Source organism: Girardinichthys multiradiatus, chromosome 1 (genome assembly GCF_021462225.1).
Source record: "Girardinichthys multiradiatus isolate DD_20200921_A chromosome 1, DD_fGirMul_XY1, whole genome shotgun sequence".
In the NCBI taxonomy this organism is placed as follows: domain Eukaryota; kingdom Metazoa; phylum Chordata; class Actinopteri; order Cyprinodontiformes; family Goodeidae; genus Girardinichthys; species Girardinichthys multiradiatus.
Window position 1 is genome coordinate 48,541,952 of NC_061794.1, and position 27,304 is coordinate 48,569,255.

At 43.1% G+C, this 27,304-nt stretch overlaps 1 protein-coding gene across 1 annotated transcript; it reads right to left on the reverse strand.

The window, feature by feature from the left end:
- Positions 1-1,449: 1,449 nt before the first annotated feature.
- On the reverse strand, positions 1,450-27,293 carry hcfc1b (host cell factor C1b). Its single transcript, XM_047375590.1, is given in 29 exon segments — positions 1,450-2,303; positions 2,389-2,683; positions 2,789-2,974; positions 3,088-3,210; positions 11,100-11,302; positions 11,465-11,575; positions 11,646-11,829; positions 11,913-12,059; positions 12,404-12,525; positions 12,642-12,708; positions 15,576-15,665; positions 15,741-15,835; positions 15,937-16,087; positions 16,251-16,411; positions 16,484-16,619; positions 16,715-16,827; positions 16,900-17,056; positions 20,353-20,466; positions 20,932-21,144; positions 21,290-21,418; positions 21,628-21,763; positions 21,765-22,086; positions 22,651-22,830; positions 22,906-23,012; positions 23,810-23,894; positions 24,071-24,273; positions 24,348-24,508; positions 24,603-24,751; positions 26,519-27,293. Coding segments are annotated over 29 exon segments (4,380 nt in total). The 5' UTR covers positions 26,700-27,293; the 3' UTR covers positions 1,450-2,244.
- Between the last annotated feature and the right edge of the window lie 11 nt (positions 27,294-27,304).

Below are 27,304 nucleotides of genomic sequence, written 5' to 3' on the forward strand. Positions count from 1 at the left end.
TAGGAACCACCAGTAAACCTGCAGTCTGAGAACAAAGTGCTCTGTTAGGAACATATGGACCAATCAGATCTCTGATGTATGATGGAGCTAGATCATTAAGGGCTTTATATGTGAGGAGGAGAATTTTAAATTCTATTCTGGATTTAACAGGGAGCCAATGAAGGGAAGCTAAAATAGGAGAAATATGATCTCTCTTTTTAATTTTCATCAGAACTCTTGCTGCAGCATTTTGAATCAGCTGAAGGCTTTTAACTGCATTTTGTGGACATCCTGATAGTAAAGAATTACAATAGTCCAGCCTTGAAGTAACAAATACATGGACTAGTTTTTCAGCGTCACTCCTGGACAGGATATTTCTAATTTTGGCAATGTTCTGGAGGTAAAAGAAGGAAATCCTAGAAACCTGTTTAATATGGGATTTAAATGACATGTCCTGGTCAAAAATAACACCAAGGTCTTTTACTTTATTACCGGAGTTCAATTTAATACCATCCAGGTTAAGTGATTGACTAAGCAGTTTCTTTTTAGAAGCAAAAAATTTAAAGTCATCTAAGTTTTTATATCTTCAAGACATGCTTGTAGTCTATCTAACTGGTTGGGTTCATCAGGATTTATGGATAAGTAAAGCTGAGTATCATCAGCGTAACAATGAAAATTTATCCTATGATGCTTGATAATTTGACCTATTGGAAGCATATATATAGTAAAGAGAATTGGCCCAAGTACTGAACCCTGTGGTACTCCACAATTAACCCTGGAGTTTAAAGATGATTTATCATTTACATGAACAAACTGGAATCTGTCAGACATATAAGATTTAAACCAGCCTAGCGCTGTTCCCCTGATCCCTACAGCATATTCCAGCCTTTTTAACAGAATATTATGGTCGACTGGATCAAATGCAGCACTGAGATCTAACAGAACCAGAACAGACACAAGTCCATTATCTGAGGCCATAATAATATCATTAGTGACTTTCAGCAGAGCTGTTTCAGTGCTATGATGAGCTCTGAAACCTGACTGAAACTCTTCAAACAAGTCATTGCTGTATAAATGTTCACACATTTGATTAGCAACTATTTTCTCAAGAATTTTAGATAAGAATGGAAGATTGGATATAGGTCTGTAATTTTTCAAGTCATCTCGATCAAGCGAAGGTTTCTTAAGTAAAGGTTTAATTACAGCTACCTTCCATCTGTTTTTCCAGATTAGCAAGAGGGACACAGTGACCGTTTACTAGTTCGTATCAAAATGTTTTGGGAATATCTGGTCAGCCAAGATTGAAATGATTCTGCTGATTAATGCACCCGTTCAACACAGGCCACGCCCATATACAGGTGTGTGAATGTGCACTTGTCCATCTGCCTCTTCTCTGTTCAACAGTTTTCCAGATATGAGACAGAAGATTCATAGCAACCTAAACAGGTGACAGGAATCTGACTCCACACAACCAGTAAAAAAATCTTTATTGTTCCTGAGAATATTAACAAACATCAGCACAAACCAAACGAACTAATGAGGGCGCTCAGTCATTAACAAAAAGAAAACTAAAAAACAAACTTGTTTTATTAAAGTTTGAAAAAAAAAAAAAAAGATTTTACAGCAGAGCCCCACCCACATTTTAGGCTCCACCTACAACTGAGGCCCCACCCCAAAGTATGAACTTCAAGAAAACAGTCCTGACGCAGCGGACTTCACCTGAACACACCGGTTGTTTCTTAGCTCCGCCCACATCAGGCTAGGAGTCCAAGAGTTCTGAAGGGAATGGATCCTAATGCAAAAACAGTCATTCCAAGTTCTGCTTCTGTTCTGGTGTTCTAAATGTTAAACGTCAGGAACACAAATGGACCAGCAGGAAGGTACCTGTTCTGTTTCTTTGCATCGAACGACAACACAGTTTGGACCAGAACATCACTCAATATAACAGAGGAGCTCCAGAGCCACAAATTCATTCAGAACCTTCAGTCTGTCGTTCTTATCAAGAACGGATTGATGTAACCAGACGCTTCCAGAAACAGACTTAATGAGTTTGAGGAGTTTTGAGAACCTCCTGAGCAGGTGCCAGTTGGGTTGGACCACCGACACCATCCTCCATTGGTCTCATTAATTGGTCTCAGCTGATCAATGAAACCTGCCTAAATGAAACCAAAACCAAGGTCCATTATTGGGGAGCTCAGGTTCTGGTGAAACATGATGTCCATCTCTGTCAGGTGAGATTCTGGTATCTGTCCTGGGTGTCAGTTCTTACTTGCCCTGAGAAACTCCACTTCGCTTCAGAGCTTGTTTGGAGTCTTTACTGGTTTCTAGGGAAACAGAAAACACACATGAACATGATCATGCTGGGCCAGAACTCCTTAGACCCCCTGGGCTTTAGGTTCAGGTTCTTACCTTGTAGCCATCGGACCTGCGTGGCCGGCCCGTAGCCCTTCTGGTTCCGGGCGGCGATGCGGAAGATGACGGCAGGCTTGGTGGTGTAGTCGATGTGGGCGTTGGCGAGGCTGGAAGCCTGAACCAGGCAGCATGGGTCAGGGCCGCAGTACACCCTCATGAAAGCCAGCTGAGCCGGACCCAACCCAGGAGGCTTGGGATGGTTGGACTGGATGGCCAGGTACACAGAGTATTCTGTGATGTTACCTGCTGTGACAGCGGGGGGCTCCCAGGTGAGCTTGGCCCCGTCCAGGTTCTGGAAAGATTGAACTTTTCAGGACAGCAACCAACAGGACGGCCCCTGCTGGCGTAACTGGAGCACAACAGAGAACAGGTTTCCACGGTAACAGTTCCAACTCACCTTGCTTATCTTGATGGCGCACGGAGCCCCCGGGAATCCAGGGAGACATGTTTTAAATGCCGACACCTCGGAGAAGACACCGCGGCCACAAATATTGATCCCTGCCACCCGGAACTTATAGGCAGTTCCTGGCTGAAGCTCCACCCTCTTCATCCGACTGTAATCCGGAACCACACAAGAGTCATCCTGCAGGTACAGAACACACGTTGGCCCACCCCCAATGACAGGCTACACGACCAAACCGCTGCCCAAAACGTTCTAGCCCAGCCCCCAGAGTCCTCATTAGCCGGCGTTCTTACTTCAGTCATGTTGTCGTCATGGGGGATGTGGTAATGCGTGACAACGGCATTGGTGACCTTCATGACGCCAACATCAAACCATGGGTTCTCCTGCGGTACCGGCTTTAGCTGAATGGTGTGTTCCTGCAATGCACACGAAACCATATTTTAGTGTGTTTCCAGCGAATGATTAGCATGTCGTTTGACCATGATTGGCATTTTATTGGCATGTTGTTGGTTTGGGAGCAAATACGTAGCATGTTAGTGGCATATTGTTAGCATATGGCTGACGGCTGTTGGCATGTTGTTGGTATATGGCTAACATGTTGCTGGCATGTTCTGTGTGTGTTTGTGATGGGATCTAACTGTATTACTTGCTAACCTTAAGGATGTTTGATGCATCTTCTTACCATTTTCAGGTTGTTGGTGTGTTGTTAGCATGTTAGTAGCATTGTAAAGGTGTATCATAATTGTCTTGTTAGCATGTTATTATATTGGTGGCATATTAGCACATTATAGTTCCTGGCATGTTTTTGGCATTATTTCAGTGTACTGTTGATGCCTTCTAAGCAATTTCTGGTATGTTATAAGTAAGTTTTTCCATATTTTAAATATGTGGTTAGTGGCATGTTTTTGTCAAGTTATCTGAGCACGGTTGGCGTGTCTGTGCATGGTTTGAAAGTTGTTGGAATGTTTAGGTATGGCTGGCATGTTACGGGCATGCAGTATGAGATCTGTTGGCATGATGTTAGCATGTTGGCATGCTGTTTGTGACTGATTGCAGTCCTGTTAGCGGATGGTTGGTGTGTGGTTGACATGCCAACAGTGCCTTCCTGTTGGCATGTTGTTTGGGCATGACTGGTGTGTTGAAGGCATGTTCTTTGCATGTTTGCATCATATGTTTGGAAGGCTCTAACCCTATTTGGGACTGCTCTAATGTTAGGCCGATTGTTGGCAGGCTATAACTGTATTGTTGGTTTTGTAACCATTTTGTTGACATTTGTTTAGTGTGTTAGCATGTTGGCGTGTTGTATATGTATTGCTGGTGTGCTGTAAGCATGCAGTTAGCATGTTAATGTGATGGTGGCATATTGTGATAGTTTTTGCTGCCAACATGTTATCAACATGTTGATAACATGTTGATAACATGCTGATAACATGTTGATAACATGCTGATAACATGTTGATAACATGTTGATAACATGCTGATAACATGTTGATAACATGTTGATAACATGCTGATAACATGTTGATAACATGTTGATAACATGTTGATAACATGTTGATAACATGTTGATAACATGCTGATAACATGTTGATAACATGCTGATAACATGTTTATAACATGCTGATAACATGTTGATAACATGTTGATAACATGCTGATAACATGTTGATAACATGTTGATAACATGTTGATAACATGTTGATAACATGTTGATAACATGTTGATAACATGCTGATAACATGTTGATAACATGTCGATAACATGCAGATAACATGTTGATAACATGTTGATAACCTGCTGATAACATGTTGATAACTTGTTGATAACATGCTGATAACATGTTGATAACATGCTGATAACATGCTGATAACATGTTGATAACATGCTGATAACATGTTGATAACATGCTGATAACATGTTGATAACATGTTGATAACATGTTATCAGCATGTTATCAGCATGTTGATAACATGCTGATAACATGTTGATAACATGTTGATAACATGTTGATAACATGCTGATAACATGTTAACATGTTATCAACATGTTGATAACATGTTGATAACATGTTGATAACATGTTGATAACATGTTGATAACATGTTGATAACATGTTGATAACATGTTATCAGCATGTTATCAACATGTTGATAACATGCTGATAACATGTTGATAACATGTTGATAACATGTTGATAACATGCTGATAACATGCTGATAACATGCTGATAACATGTTGATAACATGTTGATAACATGCTGATAACATGTTGATAACAGGCTGATAACATGTTGATAACATGCTGATAACATGTTGATAACATGTTGATAACATGTTATCAGCATGTTGATAACATGTTGATAACATGTTGATAACATGTTGATAACATGCTGATAACATGTTGATAACATGTTGATAACATGCTGATAACATGTTGATAACATGTTGATAACATGTTGATAACATGTTGATAACATGCTGATAACATGTTGATAACATGCTGATAACATGTTGATAACATGTTGATAACATGCTGATAACATGTTGATAACATGTTGATAACATGTTGATAACATGTTGATAACATGCTGATAACATGTTGATAACATGTTGATAACATGCGGATAACATGTTGATAACATGTTGATAACCTGCTGATAACATGTTGATAACTTGTTGATAACATGCTGATAACATGTTGATAACATGCTGATAACATGCTGATAACATGTTGATAACATGCTGATAACATGTTGATAACATGCTGATAACATGTTGATAACATGTTGATAACATGTTATCAGCATGTTATCAGCATGTTGATAACATGCTGATAACATGTTGATAACATGTTGATAACATGTTGATAACATGCTGATAACATGTTGATAACATGTTATCAACATGTTGATAACATGTTGATAACATGTTGATAACATGTTGATAACATGTTGATAACATGTTATCAACATGTTATCAACATGTTGATAACATGCTGATAACATGTTGATAACATGTTGATAACATGTTGATAACATGCTGATAACATGCTGATAACATGCTGATAACATGTTGATAACATGTTGATAACATGCTGATAACATGTTGATAACAGGCTGATAACATGTTGATAACAGGCTGATAACATGTTGATAACATGCTGATAACATGTTGATAACATGTTGATAACATGTTATCAGCATGTTGATAACATGTTGATAACATGTTGATAACATGTTGATAACATGTTGATAACATGTTGATAACATGTTATCAGCATGTTGATAACATGTTGATAACATGCTGATAACATGTTGATAACATGTTGATAACATGTTGATAACATGCTGATAACATGTTGATAACATGTTATCAACATGTTGATAACATGTTGATAACATGTTGATAACATGTTGATAACATGTTATCAGCATGTTATCAACATGTTGATAACATGCTGATAACATGTTGATAACATGTTGATAACATGTTGATAACATGCTGATAACATGCTGATAACATGCTGATAACATGTTGATAACATGTTGATAACATGCTGATAACATGTTGATAACAGGCTGATAACATGTTGATAACATGCTGATAACATGTTGATAACATGTTGATAACATGTTATCAGCATGTTGATAACATGTTGATAACATGTTGATAACATGCTGATAACATGTTGATAACATGTTGATAACATGCTGATAACATGTTGATAACAGGCTGATAACATGTTGATAACATGCTGATAACATGTTGATAACATGTTGATAACATGTTATCAGCATGTTGATAACATGTTGATAACATGTTGATAACATGTTGATAACATGCTGATAACATGTTGATAACATGTTGATAACATGCTGATAACATGTTGATAACATGTTGATAACATGTTGATAACATGTTGATAACATGCTGATAACATGTTGATAACATGCTGATAACATGTTGATAACATGTTGATAACATGCTGATAACATGTTGATAACATGTTGATAACATGTTGATAACATGTTGATAACATGCTGATAACATGTTGATAACATGTTGATAACATGCGGATAACATGTTGATAACATGTTGATAACCTGCTGATAACATGTTGATAACTTGTTGATAACATGCTGATAACATGTTGATAACATGCTGATAACATGCTGATAACATGTTGATAACATGCTGATAACATGTTGATAACATGCTGATAACATGTTGATAACATGTTGATAACATGTTATCAGCATGTTATCAGCATGTTGATAACATGCTGATAACATGTTGATAACATGTTGATAACATGTTGATAACATGCTGATAACATGTTAACATGTTATCAACATGTTGATAACATGTTGATAACATGTTGATAACATGTTGATAACATGTTGATAACATGTTGATAACATGCTGATAACATGTTGATAACATGTTGATAACATGTTGATAACATGCTGATAACATGCTGATAACATGCTGATAACATGTTGATAACATGTTGATAACATGCTGATAACATGTTGATAACAGGCTGATAACATGTTGATAACATGCTGATAACATGTTGATAACATGTTGATAACATGTTATCAGCATGTTGATAACATGTTGATAACATGTTGATAACATGTTGATAACATGCTGATAACATGTTGATAACATGTTGATAACATGCTGATAACATGTTGATAACATGTTGATAACATGTTGATAACATGTTGATAACATGCTGATAACATGTTGATAACATGCTGATAACATGTTGATAACATGTTGATAACATGCTGATAACATGTTGATAACATGTTGATAACATGTTGATAACATGTTGATAACATGCTGATAACATGTTGATAACATGTTGATAACATGCGGATAACATGTTGATAACATGTTGATAACCTGCTGATAACATGTTGATAACTTGTTGATAACATGCTGATAACATGTTGATAACATGCTGATAACATGCTGATAACATGTTGATAACATGCTGATAACATGTTGATAACATGCTGATAACATGTTGATAACATGTTGATAACATGTTATCAGCATGTTATCAGCATGTTGATAACATGCTGATAACATGTTGATAACATGTTGATAACATGTTGATAACATGCTGATAACATGTTGATAACATGTTATCAACATGTTGATAACATGTTGATAACATGTTGATAACATGTTGATAACATGTTGATAACATGTTATCAGCATGTTATCAACATGTTGATAACATGCTGATAACATGTTGATAACATGTTGATAACATGTTGATAACATGCTGATAACATGCTGATAACATGCTGATAACATGTTGATAACATGTTGATAACATGCTGATAACATGTTGATAACAGGCTGATAACATGTTGATAACAGGCTGATAACATGTTGATAACATGCTGATAACATGTTGATAACATGTTGATAACATGTTATCAGCATGTTGATAACATGTTGATAACATGTTGATAACATGTTGATAACATGTTGATAACATGTTGATAACATGTTATCAGCATGTTGATAACATGTTGATAACATGCTGATAACATGTTGATAACATGTTGATAACATGTTGATAACATGCTGATAACATGTTGATAACATGTTATCAACATGTTGATAACATGTTGATAACATGCTGATAACATGTTGATAACATGTTATCAACATGTTATCAACATGTTGATAACATGCTGATAACATGTTGATAACATGTTGATAACATGTTGATAACATGCTGATAACATGCTGATAACATGCTGATAACATGTTGATAACATGTTGATAACATGCTGATAACATGTTGATAACAGGCTGATAACATGTTGATAACATGCTGATAACATGTTGATAACATGTTGATAACATGTTATCAGCATGTTGATAACATGTTGATAACATGTTGATAACATGCTGATAACATGTTGATAACATGTTGATAACATGCTGATAACATGTTGATAACAGGCTGATAACATGTTGATAACATGCTGATAACATGTTGATAACATGTTGATAACATGTTATCAGCATGTTGATAACATGTTGATAACATGTTGATAACATGTTGATAACATGCTGATAACATGTTGATAACATGTTGATAACATGCTGATAACATGTTGATAACATGTTGATAACATGTTGATAACATGTTGATAACATGCTGATAACATGTTGATAACATGCTGATAACATGTTGATAACATGTTGATAACATGCTGATAACATGTTGATAACATGTTGATAACATGTTGATAACATGTTGATAACATGCTGATAACATGTTGATAACATGTTGATAACATGCGGATAACATGTTGATAACATGTTGATAACCTGCTGATAACATGTTGATAACTTGTTGATAACATGCTGATAACATGTTGATAACATGCTGATAACATGCTGATAACATGTTGATAACATGCTGATAACATGTTGATAACATGCTGATAACATGTTGATAACATGTTGATAACATGTTATCAGCATGTTATCAGCATGTTGATAACATGCTGATAACATGTTGATAACATGTTGATAACATGTTGATAACATGCTGATAACATGTTGATAACATGTTATCAACATGTTGATAACATGTTGATAACATGTTGATAACATGTTGATAACATGTTATCAGCATGTTATCAACATGTTGATAACATGCTGATAACATGTTGATAACATGTTGATAACATGTTGATAACATGTTGATAACATGTTGATAACATGCTGATAACATGCTGATAACATGCTGATAACATGTTGATAACATGTTGATAACATGCTGATAACATGTTGATAACAGGCTGATAACATGTTGATAACATGCTGATAACATGTTGATAACATGTTGATAACATGTTATCAGCATGTTGATAACATGTTGATAACATGTTGATAACATGTTGATAACATGTTGATAACATGTTATCAGCATGTTATCAGCATGTTATCAGCATGTTATCAGCATGTTATCAGCATGTTATCAACATGTTATCAACATGTTATCAACATGTTATCAGCATGTTATCAACATGTTGATAACATGTTGATAACATGCTGATAACATGTTGATAACATGTTATCAGCATGTTATCAACATGTTGATAACATGCTGATAACATGTTGATAACATGTTGATAACATGTTGATAACATGCTGATAACATGTTGATAACATGCTGATAACATGTTGATAACATGTTGATAACATGTTGATAACATGTTGATAACATGTTGATAACATGTTGATAACATGCTGATAACATGCTGATAACATGTTGATAACATGTTGATAACAGGCTGATAACATGTTGATAACATGCTGATAACATGTTGATAACATGTTGATAACATGTTATCAGCATGTTATCAACATGTTATCAACATGTTATCAACATGTTATCAACATGTTATCAGCATGTTATCAGCATGTTATCAACATGTTATCAACATGTTATCAGCATGTTATCAACATGTTGATAACATGCTGATAACATGTTATCAACATGTTATCAACATGTTATCAACATGTTATCAACATGTTATCAACATGTTATCAGCATGTTATCAACATGTTATCAGCATGTTATCAACATGTTATCAACATGTTATCAGCATGTTATCAACATGTTGATAACATGCTGATAACATGTTATCAACATGTTATCAACATGTTATCAACATGTTATCAACATGTTATCAACATGTTATCAGCCTGTTATCAACATGTTATCAACATGTTATCAGCATGTTATCAACATGTTATCAACATGTTATCAGCATGTTATCAACATGTTATCAGCATGTTATCAACATGTTATCAGCATGTTATCAACATGTTATCAGCATGTTATCAACATGTTATCAACATGTTATCAGCATGTTATCAACATGTTATCAGCATGTTATCAACATGTTATCAGCATGTTATCAACATGTTGATAACATGTTATCAGCATGTTATCAACATGTTATCAGCATGTTATCAACATGTTATCAGCATGTTATCAACATGTTATCAACATGTTATCAGCATGTTATCAGCATGTTATCAACATGTTATCAGCATGTTATCAACATGTTATCAACATGTTATCAGCATGTTATCAGCAGTTTCTTTTAGTAATATCTGTGTTTTCCTGCTCCAGATCTGATCCTAACAGATTTTTATTCTGTAAATCCTCGGTGGCTGATTGATGAGCCCTGCAGGCTGTTGCTCTGCTCAGGAGTCTACTGCTGTTGTTAAATTCTGTAAATTCTGATTGTCTCACTGTGGCGGGCTCAGTGATGCCGTTGGTGGTTTCCGTTGGCGTGGCAACCGCCGTGCTCCTCATCTGGCCGACTGTCACCAAAGGGGCAGGGCCAAATGTGCTGGCTAATCGGGCAACAGCGCTAATCACAGCTGAGGTGGCGGGCTGGTGTCCTTGGCTCTCTGCGGCCGGGTCATTCAGGCTATCGGCCGGAGCAAGGCCCTCTGCAACAGAATCAGAACAAAGCTCAGCAGGTTCTGCAGGAACCAAGCTGCTTACAGTAAGAAGAACTGCTGCTGATTGTGTGTGAAGGAAATTCACTAACTTAATTATTCCGGTAATCAGACTTTAGTATTACATTTACCAGTATTTCTCTTCAACCCTACCTGTGGGCACACTGCTGGGTTCTGGTTCGTGCTGCTGTTGGACCAGCGCTGCCAGCTCCTGTGGCGTCAGAACGATGGGGACGGCCTGATCATGTGATCGGTTAGCCTCACCTGCAGGCACACACACGTTTAGCGACATGGCATCAAACGCAGGGACGTCGCCATTCTTTGAGGGTCTCACCAATGGTCCCAGTTGCATGTAGAGCCACTGGCTGTGCTGCTCCCTCGGTCGCCATGGTAACGGCCAGCTGATCTGAGACCAGACCTGTTGTCAGCTCAAAGGTCATCGTCCTGGAAACCTCTTCACTTCTACACCCCTCTGATGACATCAGCTGCTGAGGAAGACCTCCATCTGAAGATGCCATCTGAGACAGGGGGGGACCAAGCAGAGTTAGTCAGTGTGTGCACGCATGCATGTTACCCAGCCTGCTGCTGGACCAGCATTCACCTGAACCTGTAACGATGACACTCCTGATGACATCATGACCTCTGATTGGCTGTGTGCCAGTGTTGGCTTTTCCCCTTCTCCTATCACCATGGTTAGGGTCTCTGAGGCCTCCACCCTGTCAGCTCCAACCAATGAGGAGATTTCCTGCTGAGAAAACACATCAGAATCAGGACAACCTGCTCTTCAGGGGTTCTGAATGCCCCTGATCCAATCAAAGACCACTGAGCTTCAGATTCCAGAAAGGATTCCATCCAGATTAGCCCTGACCCACAGAACCTCTAACGGAGCAGGTGTTTAAACCTGCTGTTTATGGAGACAAACACAGAGACAAAATGTTAGACTTTAAAACTTAAAGATGAAGGGGCATCAGGTGTGTGGGAATATTATCAAATAAAAACTTTCTGGATTTGATCCTTGGAATCTGTCCAAACTAAAGGTTTGGGAACTCAGAACATATTCCAACCTGGACAAGAACCGAGAAACTGACGTACCGGCAGAGATGGACCTGGTATGGGCCTGGCATGTGTCACTATGGTAGCTGCTGTGCTCTGACTGACAGCAGAGGTAGGATCAGATGAGAAGATGGAGTTTGTAGAGTCTCCACTCTGCTGCGCTGAACATCAAGAAAACAGGAAGTGATGTCACAACACAAAAAATACCCAAAAGTAACTTAAACATTCAGATGTTTCCAGGAAAATCCACAACCCGAGACCAGATGTTAGCAGTTACCTGTAGCTGTGGTGGCGGTGTTGGTGGTACCGGTCTCATGGGTCTCACAGGGTGGATTAGAGCACACCTGTAAACACAACGAGTCATTACAACACCTTACCTAACCCAAATCAAACAACTCAGCTTCAGCCCGCCCTCCTCGCCCCGACAGACCATAGATGACTTCTCTGTCATCTCTGCCAGATGCTGCTGTGATTGGTTGCCTCAGTACTTCACTCGCTAGTATTTTGTGCATTTTGTGTGTTTTTGTACTGCAGCCATCTCTAAGCATCAGGGAGTCCTCTCTGGGCAGTTTCTCCTCGATCTTTATGGAACCAGAGTTATTTAGAGATCCTGGTTGGAAGTGCGGCAGCTCTCTGTGGGACCTACCGAAGAAGCAGGTGCAGGAAACAGGCAGCAAAGCTCGTCAAACTCCACCAGAAAGGACTGCGCACTCTGTTCCCATCCATCTACCTGCTGAACAAAATGGAAGACCTGGTCCTTCTCTGCATTTCAACTTAAAATCCCACCGATCTTCCAGATGCTTCATGCGGACCACAGCGCTGAACTCTTGGAACTCCCTGCTTTTATATAAACGAAGACTGGTGAAGAAAGGTAGTCCTCACCTAGAGTCATTTTTTATAAACTGTAAACCCGATGGAGTTCTCATTCATTCTGGTCGGTGTTTACATCCCTCCATCCTGCACTGCAGAAGCAGCAGAGCTGGCTGATGGTGTTTTTTAAGCTGCAGCCTCTGATTTAAACCAACTAACTGACGTAGCGACTTCATACATTGGTTTCTGTGAGGACATGTGTGTGCAGACCAAGACCTTTCCCACTTTCAGCTTCAATAAACCAAGGTTTTTATCACATCTGAGGCGACTGCATGAGATTAAGGATGAGGCTTTCCGCAGTGGAGACCAGCCTCTGTATAAGCAGACAAGAAACCAACTGACAAAGGAGATGAAACTGGCTAAAACATCCTACAACCTGCCTGGCTCAGGACCTGAACCGTTTCTTCTGTAGGTTTGATTACCAGCCTTTCACAGTTCACTCTCACACAAAGGGTTGGCCAGCATCTTCCACCAGTAACTCTACAACCTCTCCTCTCTCCTCCTGGCTGCACTGGCAAAGATCAGAGAAGAAGATGTTATTAGAGTCTTCCAGCATCTGAATGGGAAGAAAGCTCCGGGTTCTGATGGTGTCTCCCCTATAGGGATGGGTACTTTTCACATTTGAACCGATACGGCTGCAATGCCCGGTACCTGGGAATCAATACCGGGATTCAACGGTACCAGTTTTCGGTACTTTTGTGTCTGTTAATGTGGTAATAAATGTTAATTTGTTTAATAAAAAATCTTAAAATGTACAATTTAACAATTATTTCTCAGTATATAAACGTTAATGGATACTAAAACAACATCCAGTTGTTTTAAACGTTTCTTCTCCCATGTTGCCGCCAGCAGACGAGTCAGTGACAGATGCAGGCCCCCCACGGTGCTGAATGCAGGCGCTGTAGCCGTGGATCTGAGGCTCCAACCGTTACTGACCTGCGTATCGGTGTATGAATGCCAGCGTTAGTGAGTGTGTCTGGCTGAATGTGGTTCTAGTGTAAAGCGCTTTGAGTGGTCAGTATGACTGGAAAAACGCTTTATAAGTTCAGTCCATTTACTATTTGAGAAAAATCTAATCTCAGATCTGAAGTCTTCCTGCCGCTGGCCTTGCTTTTCAAATCACAAATATTGCAGCGAGTGTAATCTGCACCACATTTTGAGCTGTACTTTCGAGCGCTTTCTATCAGCCATGCTTTGTTGACGGTACCAGCGGCTACTGACGTCATTACGCTCTGGTGCGTGCAATGCTGCGTTCATGTCCGGCATGGAAAATCATCCACTCCCTGAGTGTCACGATGATGCGTTTAGTTACCAAAACATGGTAGCGCTTGATTCTACGTGAAAAGGTACTTGGAAGAACCGAAGGAATTCGGTTGGTACCTAAAAAAGTACTGAATTCGGTACCCATCCCTAGTCTCCCCCCTCTGCCTGAAAATCCAAGCTGTCCAACTAACCCTTATCTTCACTTAGATCTTTAACAAGTCTCTGGAGCTGTGTGAGACAATGTTCAGAAGAAGGTCCAGCAGAGACTGTACTTCCTGAGGCAACTCAAGAAGTTCAACCTTCCACAGGAGCTGTTGGTCATCTTCTCCACTGTCATCATTCAGTCTGTCCTGTCTTCATCCATCTCAGTGTGGTTTGGATCATCTACCAAACAGGACAGGTCCAGACTGCAACGAATAATCAGGACTGCAGAGAGAATAATCAGAGCTGACCTTCCCTCCATCCAGGACTTATACAGGTCAAGGGTCAGGAAAAGAGCTGCTAAAATCTCTGCAGACCCCACACACCCTGCACATAAACTGTTCAGAGTTTTACCTTCAGGTGGCGCTACAGAGCACTGTTCACTAAAACCAGCCGCCACAAAGACAGTTTCTTCCTCCAGACTGTTTCTCTGATGGACACCATGAACATCTCACAGTCTGAGTAGTCAGCTAATCTGCTGGAAACAAATCAGCAGATTGCACTGCCACAACCTGCCTCCATCTTTTACATACATAACAAAAAACACTGGTGTGACTAAGTGTTTTTACACATAATGGTTGTAGTTACGATGTAAGTGATGGAAACCAAAGTTAAATTCCTTGTTTGTGTGAACAAACCTGGCCAATAAAGTTGATTCTGATCAGAGCTGATCCATTAGGTGAAGTTATGAAGCTGCACTATTTCTTAGCTTCCTGTCTGGTGCTTCTTCACCCGCTGCACTTGTTCTAGACTGGTAGCTCCTCCTCTGACTTGGGTCTATGTCAATTAACCAGTTTCTCAACCACTGGCAGCTGTACCTGGAACCCCTCACTTGACATCTAAAACTGACCCTCCCAGAGTTTACAGATCATCTTACCTGCAGCTGCTGGTTCATTCTTGATGAGGTCACAGTGTTGGTATTGGTGGTACTGGTCTCATGGGTCTCACATGGTGGATTTGAGCACACCTATAAACACAAACAGGTCATTTACACAACTGAACAAGTCACAGGTTAGTAGAAACCTGACAGATGTTCCCCCACCTGCTGGACTCCTCCAGCTCCAGCTGTGGTGAAGGTGTTGGTGGTACCAGTCTCATGGGTCTCACAGGGTGGGTTGGAACAGACCAAAGTCACTGCTGCATCATTAGTGAGACCACAAACCGCTGATCAGTCCTCTGACACAGTCCACCTGGATTCGACAGGTGTTTTATAGGTTCATGTAGAATGGTTTGTGTACCTGTGGCTGCGTCTCCCTCAGCATTCGTGGTTGTAGTAGTACCTGTAGTACTTCCTGGATCCTCTGAAGTAGGAGAGGCCATGATTGAGACGGGCAGGTCCTGGACCAGCGGCTGTGGCTCAGCACCACTAGGTGTTGTAATCAGAGTCACCTGCAGACAGGAAACAAACATTTCAAGACTACAGTCAGATCCCATGAAGCTGCTGCTGGACAGGAGGCGGGGCTAAATGAAGCCATTCAGGCCTGATACTGCAGGTGAGTTTTACCTTTGGAGCCTGAAGTATTTCAAGTTTTTTTTATTTTTAGGCAGTTACCTGTCTGGGTCCTGAGCTGGGGGCGGTTGCCGTAGTAACCTGGCTGGCCAATGTGGCAATGGCTGTCAGAGTAGTGATGGGTGTGGTCAAAGAGGCATTGGCTCCACCCAACAAGGCAGTGGAGACACTTCCTGTTACCGTCCCCAGACTGGAGACCCCTGCTGACAGGAAACAGTCATGGGAGATGAGCTGACACATTGTATGTTACGCCTCCCCTGTACACCCATGTTTACCTGTGGTTCCCTTGACAACCAGCGTGGTGACAGCAGGTTTGGTACCACCAGTTGCTGGAGAAACCAGCCTGAGTCCGCTCATCGGGACGGTTCTGAGGGTGGTACCAGCCATCCCAGGAGCTCCTTTCAGCACCACCTGAAAACACACAGAGGGATGAACACTTGGAGGTGCCTCACCAGTCTGAGAGGGCACAATCTTATGGTGCAGAGCATGACCTGGCTGTAACCTACCTGTGTTACCCCCTGCTGACTTCTTGCAGACATCTTGGGGATAGCATTGATTAAAGTTTCAGTTCCTGAAGTTCCCACCTTGGTGGACAGGATGGTAATTTGACCGTTCCCACCTGCAGGGGCAGAGCTTCTGTTTGTTAACCGTCTCATTCAGCATGGCAGCAGCTCAGGTGTGTGGTGTGTACCTATTGTTCCCTGGAGAGCTGACACTGGGATGGTCTTGATGACGGCTGGTTTGAGTGCTGTGGATCCAGCCTGAACTGTGCTCAGGATGGCGGTCTGCTTTCCATCTGCTGAGGTCACCAGTTTCAGGATTGTTCCTGCAGGTAGAGCGCCCTTTGTCTGAGAGGAAGAGGAGGAGTTTAACTCAAAGGTCTTATTTATTTTAACCTGAAGCAGTTTGTCTCTCAGTACTGATCCAGTAACAGGATCCTGGGTCAGATCAGAGTACTAATGAACCCACACCGAGAGTAACTTAGTGACAATGTTCCGTCACAAACTAACGTTCTTGTTCATAGTTTTACTCCATCATTGCGTGATGCATTAGACCAGAGGTTCCCAAAGTGGGGGGTGTGCCCCCTAGGGGGGGATCAGCGCCAAGCCAAAGGTTAGAAAATATGACGAATCATATCTTGAAATAATTCATTGAAGACAACAAGCTGCAGAAAACATTGATCTCATGCATGCAAGCTCACATCTCTGTCCTTCAGAAACATCTCCTGAGATATTTCCTGGTGCAGGATTCCAAAGAATATGACTGGATCCGTGATCCTTTCAGTGCAAAACTACCTACAAACTTCAGCCCATCAGAGGAGGAACAGTTCATTGATGTCACCTCTAATTCAACAAGGCGTCTACACTGGAACTGGGTGCATTTTGGATTGGAGTAGAGAAAGATTATCCACTGCTAGGTAAGAGAGCCCTGGCCATACTTCCTACCTTTGTGAGACAAGTTCTTCTGCTGTGGACTCAATTAAGACAAAATACAGATCAAAGCTGGACGTTGAAAATGAACTTTGAGTGGCAATCTCACACCAGTCACTAAAAAGATATGAAGATGAAAGATATTGTTTTCACAAGAAACCTTATTTTTCCTCTTCGAGAGTTGTTCATGTTTTAGACCCATTTTACACAGTTTTGAAAAACGGGTTAATAACAATGTTGAATATTGTTATACTGTAAAAAATGACATTTGAAATGTTTACACAGTAAAAGATGGTTTGTTGTTTTGTTACTTAAATGACTCTGTAGATTATTTTATTGCAACCTGTAATTTACTACAGTTTACTGAGTTGTGAAATAAATTTCAATAGAGTTTGAAAACAAAATACGTGCGTCTGGTCGGAGGGTCGATGTGTGCTGGGCAGCAACATTTCCCTATAAATCAAAGGGGGTCCAGGAGAAAAAAAGTTTGGGAACCACTGCATTAGACAATGCAGCCCCCTTGAAAAACAATGTAATTATACATATTATAATTATTCATAGGAGACTAGCTCCTTGGTTTAATTCAGAGCTGCGTACTTTAAAGCACAATGTTAGAAAATTGGAGAGAAAATGGTGTTCTACACACCTAGAGGATTCCTACTTAATCTGGAAAAATAACCTACTGTTGTATAAAAAGACACTTCACCAAGCTAGAACAGCTTATTTCTCATCATTAATAGAAGAGAACAAGAATAATCCTAGGTTTCTCTTTAGTACAGTTGCTAAACTTACACAGAGTCATAGCTCTGTTGAGCCATCCATTCCCTTAGCTCTTAGCAGTCATGACTTTATGGGATTCTTCTTAAATAAAATTGATTCTATTAAAAATTTTATTAATACCCTGATTTATTGTTGCTGCTCTTTTGTAAAAAATAATTATTGGTGCCATTAACTCTGTTTTTCTCCAACATAGAAAGTACTCCTGGCTCTGTCCTCTCAACCCCGATCCAGACGCAGCAGGTGGCTACGCCTTCTGAGCCTGGTTCATTAGAACCAGGCTCAGACATGGGCATCCGGTATAGATGCCCGAGCCACCTCAACTGGCTCCTCTCGATGTGGAGGAGCAGCGGCTCTACTCCGAGCCCCTCACCCTATCTCTAAGGGAGTGCCCGGCCACCCTACGGAGGAAGCTCATTTCAGCCGCTTGTATCCGGGATCTCGTTCTTTCGGTCATGACCCAAAGTTCATGGCCTTAGGTGAGGGTAGGAACGTAGACCGACCAGTAAATTGAGAGCTTTGCTTTTCGGCTCAGCTCTCTCTTCACCACAACGGACCGGCACAGAACCCCCATTACTGTGGCAGCCGCACCGATCCGTCTGTCGATCTCCCGCTCCATTCTTCCCTCACTCGTGAACAAAACCCCGAGATACTTAAACTCCTCCACTTGAGGCAGGAAATCCCCTCCAACCTGAAGAGGACAAGTCACCCTTTTCCGGTCGAGAACCATGGCCTCGGACTTGGAGGAGCTGATCTTCATCCCAGCCGCTTCACACTCGGCTGCAAACCGCCCCAGTGCATGGTGTAGGTCTTGGCTAGAGGGGACCAGCAGGACCACGTCATCTGCAAAAAGAAGAGACGAAATCCACTGGTCCCCAAACCAGACCCCCTCCGGCCCTTGGCTGCGTCTAGAAATCCTGTCCATAAAAGTTATGAACAGGACCGGTGACAAAGGGCAGCCCTGCTGGAGTCCAACATGCACCGGGAACAGGTCCAACTTAGTGCCGGCAATGCGGACCAAACTCCTGCTCCGCTTGTACAGGGACTGGATGGCCCCTAGTAAAGGGCCCCCGATTCCATACTCCTGGAGCACCCCCCACAGGGCATCATGAGGGACACAGTCGAATGCCTTCTCCAGGTCCACAAAACACATGTGGACCGGTTGACAAACTCCCATGAACCCTCGAGTACCCTGTAGAGGGTATAGAGCTGGTCCAGTGTTCCACGGCCGGGACGAAAACCACACTGTTCCTCCTGAAGCCGAGGTTTGACTTTTGTCAAGATCATAACTTCTTAAATATTTGAATCATGTGCCGACATAAACAGCTGGGATCAGTGACGCATATTATTTTTCAAAACCACTCACGTAAACATAGAATATCGATGATGTTTTAAAGACATTTCTGGTTCCCACGTTTCCTGAATGCAACACCTGAGAATATTTCCTTTAGGTGCCTAAGCTGTCAGTCATCATTCCACACCACATGTCATCTATGTCCCGCCCCCACGCCGAGGGAGCAGCAGATTGAAACTGAAAAATAAATCTGAAAATGAAAAGTAGTTCTATTTCATCCATTCTGACCGGCAGGAGGCGGCGCTGAAAGCACTAAATGTTTCCTTCCCACATGCGCAGTTCGAGTAATTATACCAACACCTGTGACACATCGGATGACCACTCAGAAGCTACATATGCTGACATCATCCGAGGTTCTGTTCCTACAGAATCTTCTTCCGGAACCAAGGATATCTCTGGTGGTCATTCGGGATTCATAGAACTGTAGTTACATACGTAATTTTTGTTTTAAACATTTCGTTTCAGTTTTAAATCTTGTTTTTTCAGTTTAAAAAATGTTTTCGGACAAACTTTATGACCCCAATTTAGCGCCATAGGGCTCCGTCTAATCTCTGGTTCAACATCACTTGGACCCAGTTATTACCTGAAGGATCTGAGTGACCGGACTGGTCCCAGCCCGACCAGTTACCACTCCACTCTGGACTGGACTGGTCTGGACCACTGACACCACCTTCCCCAGGTTTCCATGGTTACCGATCTGAAAGAGAAGCAGCAGCAGATGCTTCAGGCCACAGTAACCTTTCCAGTGTTCCTCCTGGAGGAAGTTCAGACGTTTCTGAGGACAGCAGGAACCTCAGCTGATGGTAGAACCTTATTAGTTCCTAACTGAGGTTCTAACTGAGGAATCCCCTCTAAGGTTCAGATGAGACTCCACTGATCGGTTCTGATGCCTAGGTTTGGGTCCGGCCATTCCTGCCAAACATGCATCCAGTGTTTGGATCACAGTCAGGAAGCTGAGGCTCCACCTGCATCAGAATGAATTTTACTGATCTGAACAATGCCAGAACCAGCAGAGTTCTGGACAGGTGTGTCACCTGTTATGTGATCTGCCCTAAGGTGAAGCCTGTCAGATAGAACCTCAGCCTGTATGAAGCAGGGAAAGCTTGAAGCCACCTTGTTCTACCTTCTGTGTAGGCAGAAACCTAAGCATCGCATCACTTACCAAAGCTCCGCCTCCTCCCAGTCCAATTGGACTGTTGACGATGGTGATGGTCTTTGTGGCACCGCCCACCTGAGGCTGCGGGGAGACCATCACTGAGCCAGACTTATGCACCGTGATGATTGGCCGGTGTGAGGTCCCAGGTGTGGAAACAACTGAAGCCCAACCCACCTGAGGCGCGGCCATCTTGAGCAGGCGCGTGGCCGAGCTGTTCACCTGAAACAGGAATGATGATGTCATGACCCAATGTAAAGCCTTCAGCAGCTGGAATCAGAACTCTTCATGGTTAACATAGAGTCAGCTGGATCCAGATGTGTTCCACCAACCAGGTCGTCACCATAGTAATGGGTCACACACTCACAACGTTCACTGCGCTGCCCCCTGCAGGAATGCAGAGGGCTGTCGCTGTAGATGAAGGGATCTTCTGAGTTACTGCAGCTGCCGCTGCCAGTGCTGCCATGCCACTCATCTGAGGACTGCTGCTGATTGGCTGAGACCAGACAAAAAGGAGGAGTTATCATGGAAACCCAGCATCTACAGGAGGTTTGGTCACATGACCACTTTAAACTAACTTAACCACACACCCAACAGCTGCTCTTCCTCTGGCCTCTAAGAAAAAAACAGCAGGTAACTGTATACCTGCCTACCATGGAAACGGATCCTTATCTGAGGGCTATGGAATGATGGATGTCTCCTTACCGTCTGACCGGGTGGAGCAGGTACCGCTGCACGGACACCTGCAGGACGTGTTGCCATGGTGCTGGGAGTTTTGGTTGTGATCAGTCTGACAGTTCCCCCTGATGCACTTAGAGCTGTTGCCATCTTCAGGACCGCTGCAGAAACACAACACCGGGTGAGCAAGAAGCACAACTAAACACCTACCTGTGCAGGTAAACCTACATGCACTTTTGGTGCTTGCAGCTGATGGGCTTCCAGGTGCTGAGACGTTAGAAGATGGAACAACACCAGGCGCCAGGACAGTACGGCTGGTTGGTGCTGATGCAGCAGGGGTGGAGCCAGAAGCAGGTGTGGACGGAATGTCGTACTTCTGCAGCTGCAGCAGGTACATGTCTGCAGTCTTAGACGGCCCCCAACTCACCTCCAGAGAGGTGGTGTTGGCGCGGACCAGCTGTACCCGGGACGGAGCCACAGGACATTCTGAGGGGTGAGACATGCACAGGTGAGACACACCCAATTGAGACAGACAGGTCAGACACTGGTGTGACAAACAAGTGAGATGTGCACAGGGGAAAAACAGGTGAGACACAGACAGGTAAACTGCAGGTGGCTCCTCTGGGGTTGCTTAAAATTGTATTTGAAAAAGTAGCAGAACCGTGGCTATGCAGCACATTATGACAGGTGTACAGTGGCGCCCCCATCAGGAGGCACAGATTTCCTGGATCTGACGTGTGGTGGTGAGTGTTTCTGGAACGTTCGGACACAGCTGTGTTCTGACAAAAAGGTTCTGGATCACAAAACTGTCGGCAGAACTGATGTATCTGCTGCTTCCAGATCACAGAAAAGCTAAAACGACATCACCTGATGACATCATCATTTCATATTCAATGAAAATATTTCACTGTGTTATAGGTTGTGCTGATATTTCTTTTATTGCTTCAGGAGTGATTCTGCCATGGCCCACTTGGCCCGGTCTACAACCGACTGACACTTGGGCGACGATAGCATTCAGAGTTTGTCTGTTTTATCAGTGAGATGCCTCACCTGTCTCCAGGTACCACAGGTCCTTGCAGCACACCTGGTTGTTCCAGGCCTTCCGGTATCCGTCCCTGCCGCTCCAAATGTACAGTCGGGAGTTTATGGCCACACTGCAGTGACCCGCTCGAGCTCTGGGCAGGTTCTCCTCGTTGCTCTCCATCAGAACCGTCTCCCAGCACATGGTCTCTACACACAAACACAGGTGAGTGGGTGCTTTTGTGAAGATCACCTGTGTGTCCAGGTGTGTGTGTGGATCTGTACCCAGGTTGAGGCAGGCCAGATTGTTGGTACACTCCCACTCCTTCTCATGCGCCCCCATTTTAACGTCGTCCCCGATCAGAGGAACCCATCCTCCAAACACGTACATCCTGTCAAACACACAGCAGAGAGACACGCTAACACTCACAGGAACATGTACTGTGTTCTGCAGTAATTCTACACGGGCAGTTTCCACCAAACCGGTTCCAGAACTCACTAAGCATCAGTTCTTTGTGTTTCCTCCAAGACAAACTGGTCCGGCTCCAGTTTGCAGCCGGACCAGAGGACAGAACCGCTTTCACCAGAAACTAGGGACGGGCTTATGGCGAACAGCAGCCAATCAAATCGCTGTAAGCGCCATGTTTAAAACGCTGGAGTTTAGCTTTTCAAACCTAAAAACAGTAAAAGCGCTTTAAGTGGAATAGAATATTGGATCAGCACCAGAACAGCAGAAGCTGACTGTCTCCCGGTGGTTTAAATAAATCGGAATCTGAAGATGTTTAAGTCGAGTTCTCCAGCTGCTGGTGCTGATCAGAGATCAGCTGATCAGGACTCTGAAGCGTTGAGCAGCACTGCTGCTTGTTCCAGTCTTAATACACCAACGTGGTGATGTTAGAGGTTCTGTTTGTCTCCATGAACTTTGGTCCTTCATAAAAACCAAGAATAAAACAACCAAGAACTGGATGAGATGTCTGTAATGATGCGGATCCAACTTGGATCTCTGGTGGTAGAAAAGATAACCAGTACTTCTTCAGCACCAGTTAGGAACTGGCTCTAGCACCAGGCCTGGTTGAGAACTGGAAGCTGTTGTGTGGTTTTAACAGTGTTCCTGCAGTGGTTCTGTAATGTTGCTACACTATCGCCACAGTGGTTCTGAACTGGTTCTGTGCAGTGTGTTCAGCAGTACTTGTTGTTGATGACGGTGGCAGAATGCAGGCTGCGGGGAAGAGTAGGCGTCCCATTCAGAGCTGATTGGCTCCACACCAGAGAGTCTGTGATGTCATCAGGACAAGAACCAATCAGGAGATGATTTTATACACAAAGAAGGAATGAGCATTTATCTAGATGTTTGAGGACAACAACACCTGTAATAAAGTTAAACCGAACTTATTTTAAGACGTTTACGGGAAGCCCGTCTCCATGGCAACAGGTGGAACAGAGCTCTCACCTACGTCCAGAACCCACAGGTCTCCCAGCCGGCAGCCATTCATCCCGCCGTAGATAATCAGCCTGGTGACTCCGCCCCTGTTCGTCATGACTGCCGTGTGACTCTCTCTGGGAGGTGGCAGCGACCCGGATGTGGGCGGGATCTCCCAGCTAACCACGGTGGAACCTGGTCTCAGTTCCAGACAGTACAGGTCGTTCAGGTACCTGAGGGGAGGGGCAACAGCCAGGCTGAGGGTCAGAGTGTATATGAGAGCAGATGAGGGGCAGGAGGTTCCTACCTGGGAATGTTGTTCTTAGGATCCTCGCTGTCATTGGCCAGACCACCAAACAGGTAGCATCGAGAGCCAATCAGAGAGAAGCTGTGTCCAAGACGAGGGCATGGGGGCGAGCCCTTCTTTGGAGATTTGGCCTTCAGACGTTTCCACTCCCAGCGGCTGGCCTGCAGGAGCGTCATAGTTCAGTTAGTGAACGGCTGGTTGATGGTTCCAGCAGGAGGCGGCTATCAGCCCCGCCTTGGCAGTGAAATCACTGACCTGCAGCTCATACAGCTCATTGCTGTATTTGCCGTACTCCACCATCCCTCCGAACACCAGCAGCCTCGTCCCGTCACACACGAAGCCATAGGCGGCGCAGCCTGGCGGGATGTCGCCGCAAACTGCCGGGATGAACCACTGGTTGGTAGCTGGGGGGACATGTGGTTAATGCTAGATCACATGATCTACGTCTCCATTCAAAATCAACGTTCTGCTATCAACCCAGTAGCATGCCATGGGACCAGACTTCTGAGTGCAAAGGTTCTACAGCAGGAGTTCTGATCCATGCATCAGACCTGGTTTGTGTTCTGGATGTGATCCATGATGTGACAAACCTGTTCTGTGTTCTCATCCAATAAATAAGATGATTTGTATGTTCTGGTTATGATCCCCTCATCAGACTTGCCCTCTACACTGATTCTAATCCACACGTCTCTTCTGAGTTCTGGTTCTGATCCATGCATCTGACTGCTTTGAAGTTAAACATGAGGTGTTTAGGCTTCAGTGAGCAGAGGTTCTAAAGAATGAAAGTTCTGCTGATCAGCAGATCATGACTGGTTCAAACTTAAACAGAACACAGAGAGAGTTCTCTGGGTGCAAGTCATTAACCAGAACTTCCAGAACATAGAACTGATCATGTTAATTATGTTCCAGAATCCGGTTACAGGGTTGCAGCTTCCAGACTGACACAGAACAGACCAAAGGCCTTAAAGTCACAGTTCACAGACTGCAGAACTCTTCGGATATTCTAGAAAGGAATATGGTCCATTCTTCAGCTGGAACTCTAAAGGTCAACCAAGAACATATCAGCAGCCGTTTCAGGATCTGATGGGAACCAACAAGGTGGAACGGTGTCAACCGGCTGCAGGAATGCCAGGAATATTGAGATGTTTGTTAGGATTGAATGTTTGCAGCAGTAATTCGGTGTTTGTGCAGCCTGATGCTAAAGAAGATATCTGGTGCTTCGTCAACAGAACAGCCATCAGCTGTAAAGAACAAAGCCCTGGGAATGATCTGCAATCATGGAGCTCTGTGTAGGAAGGCATGGTGGCCTCTAGGTTCTAGTGTGCATGGATCAGGCTGTTGATCTGCTCATCTGAGGTGGAACTACAGGAAAAACCTAAGAACATCCTGCATGGAGGATTAGAGACTTCACGTGATAAACGTTTGTACTGCGTCAAATAATTTGATTACTGAGGATCTAACTGGGTTAGTAAAGGTTCTGAATGTGTGATGGTCGGGAATCTAATTCTGGAACAGCCTGTGTCATTAAACTGCTGCTTTTGTTTATATTAATATTTCCTGTGTTGGTCTTTCCTTGGTTTCCATCACCCGTTCCTCCTGCTCAGGACCCGGGTGGGGGTCAGTGGGGTGGATGAGGGGACGAGTCTTTGATTTCTGCTTTTAATCAGCATTTTCTGTACTTGGTTCGGTTTTTGTTGTCCAGTGAGTTCGGTGAAATAAATCAAAATAAAAAAAAAAACGCTTTTTGTTTATTTATTTCTCCAAACTGGGTGTGGGAGGGGCTTCATGACGTCACCACTGTTTTCAGGAAAAGGGCGCCATTTCTCAGCGTATCTGAGCGGTTAGCAAGCTACTACATGCTAAGTGCTAATGCTCCAGAGAGAGCGGAGCTCCTGAGCCGAAGAGACCGAGAATCATGCAGCCCGGGAACGCAACCGCCGACTCCCTCATATGGCGGAACCGTCGCGGGTTAAATCCCAGGATTCGCTCTTTTCACCGGTTTGAAGTGCAGAACCCGCTCCATTTCCCGGTTAAAAGCCCCAAATACGCCCCATTTCCCAGTTAAGAACCCAGAACCCGATCTACGCCTGGATTTAAAGCCCAGAACCCGATCTACGCCTGGATTTAAAGCCCAGAACCCGCTACTTCACCCGGCTCCCCTCCGGGCCCACCTGTGTTATAGACATGCAGCTCGTCCACGATTCCCTCGTTTCCTCCTCCGAACACAACCATCAGCTCCTTGATGGACACAGCCCGGTGTCCGTGCCGGGGTCGCGGAACCGGACCAGTCCAGCCTAGGACCCGCTTCCAGCGGGGCTGCAGCACAGCGGGGGTCTCAGTGAGGGTTTCCATGAGTTCACCTCCGGTCTGGTCTATTTTCACCCGTACGTCCAGGGTTTTACCATTTGTTTCCTTAGGACCGCCTGGTTCTGATTCCAACCGGCTCCTCAACAGGGTCCTGAGAGCGGCCTGAACCACTCAGGTTCTTCGGGTCTGCAGGCCGCGTTGTCCCGGAGCTCAGCTAACGGCTAACAGCTAGCAGCTAACGCTATGATTCTTCTTCTCTCTTGCAGTTTACAGAGTTTTTGGTGTTTTACCGCCGCCTGCTGGATTGGAGCATAGGCGCCCAGAAATAATCATCTTCCAATTTTAATAATTTAATCAAATGATAGAAAATAAAATGATCATAAGGAGGGGTCACTCTTAAAAAGCGCAATTCTTCCACCTGCGATGATCAAATTAAGCTTTGTGAAGCTTGTCCTCTTTAATGACATTTGGTGACCAAACGTATGAAGAGTAGCTTAAATCTACAGCTGCTTCAATATGACTGCCACTCTGCAGAGCTGAGACAGCTTAAGTTTAGTTATCATCTTAGAACTCGTATATTTCTAATAATGTATATTTAGTTACTAAGTAATGTTGAATAAACTGTCCTCATCTCAACATGTGTCAGGTGT